The sequence below is a fragment of the Montipora capricornis genome, chromosome 10, assembly GCF_036669925.1.
Source record: "Montipora capricornis isolate CH-2021 chromosome 10, ASM3666992v2, whole genome shotgun sequence".
Classification (NCBI taxonomy): Eukaryota; Metazoa; Cnidaria; class Anthozoa; order Scleractinia; family Acroporidae; genus Montipora; species Montipora capricornis.
Genome location: NC_090892.1, coordinates 55,661,750 through 55,668,708, shown reverse-complemented (window position 1 = coordinate 55,668,708; position 6,959 = coordinate 55,661,750). Strand labels below are relative to the sequence as shown.

At 39.2% G+C, this 6,959-nt stretch overlaps 1 protein-coding gene across 1 annotated transcript in view; it reads left to right on the top strand.

The window, feature by feature from the left end:
* LOC138021748 (uncharacterized) overlaps window positions 1-6,959 on the top strand; it is a 98,763-nt gene that overhangs the window by 89,340 nt on the left and 2,464 nt on the right. The window contains exon 75 of the mRNA XM_068868739.1: window positions 525-704. Within this exon, the coding sequence (XP_068724840.1) occupies window positions 525-704 (180 nt within the window). The remainder of the gene's footprint in view (window positions 1-524; window positions 705-6,959) is intronic.

Genomic DNA, 6,959 nt, shown 5'->3' with positions numbered 1-6,959 from the left:
ACCCCCGCCTTACGAGAACAGACCCACGGCAACGTGGAATCTGTGTTAAATAGAGAGGGTTGAGTCTGAAATTTTGTCGAGGGTCGAGGGTAACATGTCGAGGGTTCAAAGTGAGTAACCCAAAAATAAATCATCGAGTGAATTATTTGAGCTGTAGTGATTTTACCAACATTTACTATCATCCTCACATGCGTAAAGCGCAAAAACACTCTAATTCACAGGCCTAATGTACATCAAAGTAGATCTATACGACTCAAAATGAAATAAAAAGAAAATTCCTTGAAGGGTCATCCTCAGAGAAATAACGTCGCTTTCGAGGATATCATTTATTGATTTGCTTATTCACAATTGTTCTCAAGGGTTATTTAGGAGAATCACTCGATGAGGTAAAGTGTTCAAAGTCGAGGGTAATTTTAATTATCATCGTTACCACCCCTACAAACAGAAGAGCATAGGATGAACAAACCATTCTTGAGAAATGAAGGAGAATCCTAAAACTTGGAAATTTTATTCTAAATTTGCAGGGAGCCTATGTTCTCTTCCTGCAGACAACGGTCCATGTTTGTCTGAAATTCAAGATGCTCTCTCTCCGGCGAAGAAGACAAGCCTGACACAGGCCTGTGCTAATTATTTATCGGACTTACAAAACAGTTGCTCGATCCAGACTACTTCATCCAACTTTCAGGAGTGCAAAAACATTTGTGGTAAGTTCAGTTTGCCCTTATCGATTGTAGTTGGCTATTTTTGAAGTAATCAAGAACAAAAGAACGGAGTCGACGGTCAGGGAGACAATTTCTCATTTTCCGCTTTTTTTCTTGGACCAAAAATGCAAAGTATTCCCCTGAACCTTGCCTGCGAGCAGGCTCTTTTGTCCACCCCAATCCTCTCGCGGCTACAAAAGAGCCTGCTGGCAGGCTACCCTGAACCGCTTAACCGCGACTCTCTTCTTTTTTTCATGCGAAATCCGAGACGAGACCATTGCACATTATCTAAAAAAAGGAACGCTTTTGATAAATGTTACTGAGTGTTCTCCCATCCTTGGACTCGACCGGAATACTTGTAGGCGCCATTAATAAGAGCGATTGCCGAACGAAGCGAACCGCCCGGGGACTTTTGGAAATTGCATCCTAGTCTCCCGCTTGGTTCTCATCATGTTTGCCATCTTTGTTTTTCTTTTTACCTCCCAATAATTCACCATATTTTCCAACGAAGATCCTGGTCCCAGATTCTCTTCAACTTAACGTACTCGTTTCGAAAAAAACGGTCGATGAACGTCACAGAAATGCCTCCTAAACCCCTCTTCTCCAGTGGACGTGAACATTTACTTTTAAGACAAACCTAACTGTAAGCCTAATTAGGAAGGGGACGTTAAGACTTTTAGAATCGTCTGTGTTGTCTATCGTGCTGTATTTCTTGAGCTGTCCAGTTAAGATGACAGTATCTCGTGGATTTTCAATTTTACTTTTAACACACTTTTTACTTTTAACGCAGTTCTGTGGCCTCCGAGGAAGCTCTCTTTTACGGAGAATTTGCCACTCCCGCCACGTAAATCCTTTACCTAAATCCCTATTGTCCCGAGAATGTTGACATTTCATTATCATCAGCATTGCTCTTTTGATTTCGCGTTGTCTACTTTTTCGTTCAGGTTCTTTTCGCTCAAGTTGATGTCGTCCAGTTCTTGTTCAGGTCCACTCTTTTTATAAAAGTACAATACTTTCTTTCAAGGAGACATGTTTGCATTTTCATTTGCATTCATGCTTACCAAATCAGTCGTGATTTCTCTACTGTGGCTCTTCTGGTTCTCTCTATACCTGTTTGAACCTGAATAAACTGTCAATCATTCGGATCCATGGATGGCTGGGTACCAGACCTTTACTTGGGTGGTCCTCCCCTTCCGCCTTCCGCCTTCCTCTGGTCTCTTACGAAATCTAATCCTTGCAACAGACTACAATTACGTCAATAGCCTACTTGACAGTCAAAACGCCCTCACCCGGAAGATTGGAGTCGTGATAATCGACAACACGTGTCTACGGTGTGTAACTAAAACTTAAAACTGTCTTAAATTTTCTGCGGTTATAATAACAATACATGACTGTTTCGTTTACACGTTTTGTGGACGTGTTCGTGTTTTTTGTCACATTCTCCTGAGCTCTGCTTTTGCGTGCTAAATCTCAGTCACATAGCACCATGTAGTCACGTGCCCATGCATCAGACATATGTTGGACTTCGACCACTGGGACAATAACGATTGTTGCAACAAGAGGTTTTATTGAAATTATTTCAGTAGAACTTTATACATAGAGACTGGAGTTATGAGATTCGATTTAGATGCTGTGAGTTAACTATCTTAAGAAATAATTCTTCTGTGGTTCACAGGCATGCCATGGTTTATGATCATATACGATAACCTGCGTAGAAAAAAGAGCCATTTATCGTGGGAAGCTCGTATTAAATCTTAAGTATAGTACCGGAAGAACGGTTATCGCGACCCAGTCAGCTTAGTAGCCATTCCCATGTTAATGAAGTGGGGATCCCGTCAATTGATATACACAGCGACGAAGTGTGTAAAACTGCACGAATCAAGCATGTAATTGAAGAATAATATTGGAGTTGTCACCAGGTGGTCTAGTAATGCCTTGGTTGGTAAGTTAGGGAGGCACTTGTTCTTTTTTTTATAATGCCTTGGTTGGAAGTGAAGTCACGAGTCTTCCTTTTTTACGACTGGATTTATTTATCTTATTTTATCCGCTATTCAGTTTGAATCCATTTTTATTTTTTGTGAGTCTTAGCGTTGGAAATTTGTAGTAAATAATTAAAATAAATAAAATAAAATGGTGATCTACGAAAGTTCCACATTGTGCCCAAATGCATCTCATACTTCTTTTTTTTTTAATTTTGCATGCCCTCAAATTAAATTTTTCGTTGATGATAATTTGTCGATTTTGCAATTGCTTAAAGAATCGTTTAATTGTCACGGGCGCCCAACGATAATCTTCGGTGAAATGTGTGTTCGGGAGTGTCAAATTGTTCTGAACAATTTCGGTTTTACGCTGCCAAACAGCTATAGATTTCTTTACTAAAACATCACCTAAAAGATCGCAACAAGGGAAAAGTAGTCCCTTACGTTTTCCGAAGGGATATTTTTTTCAATATTTGCCCTTAAAAAAGGTCACCTAGCAGTTTCGGATGACCAAATGGTTCGCTGGTTCATAGAAGGTAACGTTCAGTAGCAATTTCTGAAAGGAAGATATCATTCCCTAAAATATTCGGGCACTTCAATTTTTTAGCTAAGATATCCGAACAGATCCGGTGTTTCATCACGGTCTTCACGACGCCATTATGGACTGAGACTGAAGAAAGAAATTATGCGACGTGTATAATTATAATTATATATTGTTCAGGGGTATGAAAAGCAAGAAAACATTAGAGATTTGGCATCGTGTTTGCATGAAACGAGAAACAGTAGGCTGCCATTTGTGTCCTTCGCGCGGACAGAGTCATCTGACTGTCTCCTCAAGGAGCGCTTAGGCGTGAAACGGCGAAAGGCAGGGCTCCTGTTTCTGATACTTTTTTGTAACAATTTCCATATAATTACTTGTTCCTCTCTTAAGAACATTCTCGATGCCTGTAACAGGCAAGAAATGATCCAAAATTAAATCTTTCATTCCCAAGATCTGAATGTTAATTCTCCTTACTGAGTGCCATACATCACCCGTTATGTCAGTTATGGGAATTTGATGATATGTTTGGACAAAAAAAGCCCCGGTGATAAATTTCTTTATTCGTGCAACCAGTTTGCTTAACAATGTATTGAGCCTGTGAAAATTTATATCAATCACTCTTTGGAGTTAAAGGGTTAAATTAGTCCTTTGTTTTTTGGTCGCGAAGCGCGAATTTCGTGCTGGTTTGCGATGCTAAACTGTAACATCTCTCTATTCTTTAGCCAACAAGAGTCCGTTTGCACATTCTAAAGGTGGGCTAAAGCTTTCGAATAAAGATTATCTATGTGATGAGACAGTCAAATGACTCTGTCCGCGCGAAGGTATTTGTTCAGTATCGTAATCAATGCTAATTTAAAAAAAACCTACAAACCCTAGTTAGTTTCTCCCCTGTCACGTACTAACTATGCTAGGAACTGGTAATTTGTTACTTTACAGTCTTGGTGATTGTGTTATAAAGACGTCGAACCGTGGGCTTTTGGCAGTATTTTTTGCACAGCTTCTTGTTTATATACTTATTCATTCATTCACACATTCATTCAAACCGGTCAAATTCAGTTATGCTGGTTCAAGTGAGCTTTGCACTCTCAAAAAACCCTTTGATTTGTTTGATTGTTCATCATGCACGTATCTCATGCATGCCGCTTTCGGGCATTCGATATAATGAATTCACTTTTCCTTTGCAACGAAAATCACTTTTCCATCGAACTGAAAATGGTGAGAAGACTAACAAAAACGAATTCTTCGAAGAGAGTGTTAAATTTTGCACGATGTAATCTTGATAATGATTTGATTTCAAAAGCTCGTTATTTGCACGACATCCTTGCCAGGAAATGACCCCCTTGTGACTGAAAAAAATAAATGTACAAGTCAACTACATCACACAAGACAGATCTTGTCCTTTCGGGGAATGCATGTACATATACTTTGTTTGATTGTGATTTTATGTTCAGCTGAGTTTATTCTGGTTCATCGTTAAACGCACGCACATATATAGGACATAGCAAAAGTCTATGGATGATACAAATTTGAATGACAAGTTCATAGTTTGAAAGTTTCAAGTATGACCGGCTCAGTTGCATTCATGCACTATAAATGTGATTTGCAGATGATCTTCACGCATCCTCTTTACGTGTATCTGAATTTGCCTCTAAAATCCCAGACATGCTTAAGTTTATGTCATAATGATAGTTCTTCGCTTGCATGTACCACGATGTGGTCAGTTGTAACGTAGATCTATACCATGCCCTCAGTCATGATCTACTTCATGTACTTTCACCACGATTACTAACCGCAACCATTTTTTTACACGATTACACCAAGTCTCCATCTTGTACATATGAAGAATTTTTTTTCCTTGGTAGAAAAATTGGTTAATCGGTGGCTTGGTCGTATTACCACGATTCCTGAACGCCAAGGCCACTTCCATATCATTGTATAGTGCCCGTTGTCATATGCTTCGTCCTTCAAGAGCTTCCGGCAAAGTGGGATGTGCTGGCATCGTGCCGCCCGGAATTCTCGGTTGCTCAATCTGCTGTCGTGCGTTCGAGTTAAATCCCTTCAAACGGATTGAAATTAGGGAATATCATCGGATTCACAAAATGAGTTAAGAATACAGTGACTATGAAATTAGCCGTGTGTGCCTCATATCATCGGATTCACAAAATGAGTTAAGAATATAGTGACTATGAAATTAGCCGTGTGTGCCTCACTTTTCGGCGGCAGCCATGTTGTTGTCGATCAGATAACAAGGCCTGGTCACGTGACAACAGGCAAAAACGTTTGGTGGAAAAATAATTCGCTCTTTTGTTTGTAAATGTAATGTACGGACCAAATCTTAAGGCTATTCGAGTTGCTTTGAAATACGGTTGAGAAAAAAGTGCAGGATTCATTTAGCTGTTATAATTGGATCAACTGATGAACTATTTCCGTTATTTCAGTTTCCATACTTTGACCAGGCTACTTTAACAATGGTTCATCAACGTAGATATTGCAAACGATACACCTCGTTCTAGTAGCGATCACTTAAAAACAATTAGTTATTTATTCATATACAACGTTTATGTTTCCCTTTTGGGTTGTTTCTTTTCCGAGGTGTGGGTGCGACAAGTTGGCATGAGATCTTCAAATTTTGGCCAGCCTATATAGGGGCAAATATAACTTATGAAATTACTAATTTGATTTTTCCTTTTCAGTACCATTGAGGTGTTTCATTGCGAATCTAAAATGTGGTCATGCTGTTATTCTAACTAGGCGTTCATGATCTATAATTGCCTGTTACACACTTAATTGCTTTGTTCTTATCTCGCCGCTTTGCTTGCGTGTATAGTGATCTATAGTTGCGTGCCATACCTCACGACTTTAACATATTAGCCCTTAATTCTTCTCAGTATTTCACGAATAGGAATGAGCTGTTACAATATAACGACGGATGTCCTTTGTTTCCTGTCTTGTTAGCGTCTTTAACCTGAAAGGTATTTGTTCGTATCCTTGTCCTCCATCCTTAGTTTTCCGTTCCGACCAGGACGACTCAGTGCGCACGTCTGAGAATTTTATAGTTCTAAATAAATATCGAACGTTATATTCCTATAAAAGATACAAATCGTATCCGTCTTTAACGATCCATAAGATCATCAACTGTTTAACACTTCGTCTCTTTTTATATATTTTGGGATTGTGAACCTCTGCATACATTAACAATCTGATTAAAACTTTATAAGTTACTCTAAACGAAAACCACCCAACTAAATTTGTCTTCCAAAAGCTTCGAAAGTTTCTCTTAAGTACTGCACGTTATTTTTCTGTGGTGCCACTCATTACATAGTGAATAGCGTTGTTCGCGATTGACAACTGTAATCAATCGGTCCTTGGCTTGTTAAAATGGTAAGAGTATACTGGTACCCCCAGATTGGGAAATCATTAGGATTCGCATATATATCTCATTTCCTCTTTTTGCGCAAATTCACCGAGAGAGTTTGGGCCCACGGAGCACGCTTTTACTTTCGAAAAATTGATCGCAATTTTTTACCTTAAAAGTTCGGAATTTCCGGTCGAGCAAACCCAAGATTTCTAAGGTTTGTTTAGTTAATGGCGAAAGTCCTTTGTTTTTACTTGCTGGCGCATATATGACGAGAATCTTGAAGTCTTGTTACCTTCAAATTGGAAGATACAGAGCTAAGTACTAGTATGGGAGTTTAAGGAGAACTTCCTGTGTAAGTCGACTCCCGAGCAAGGCGGCAT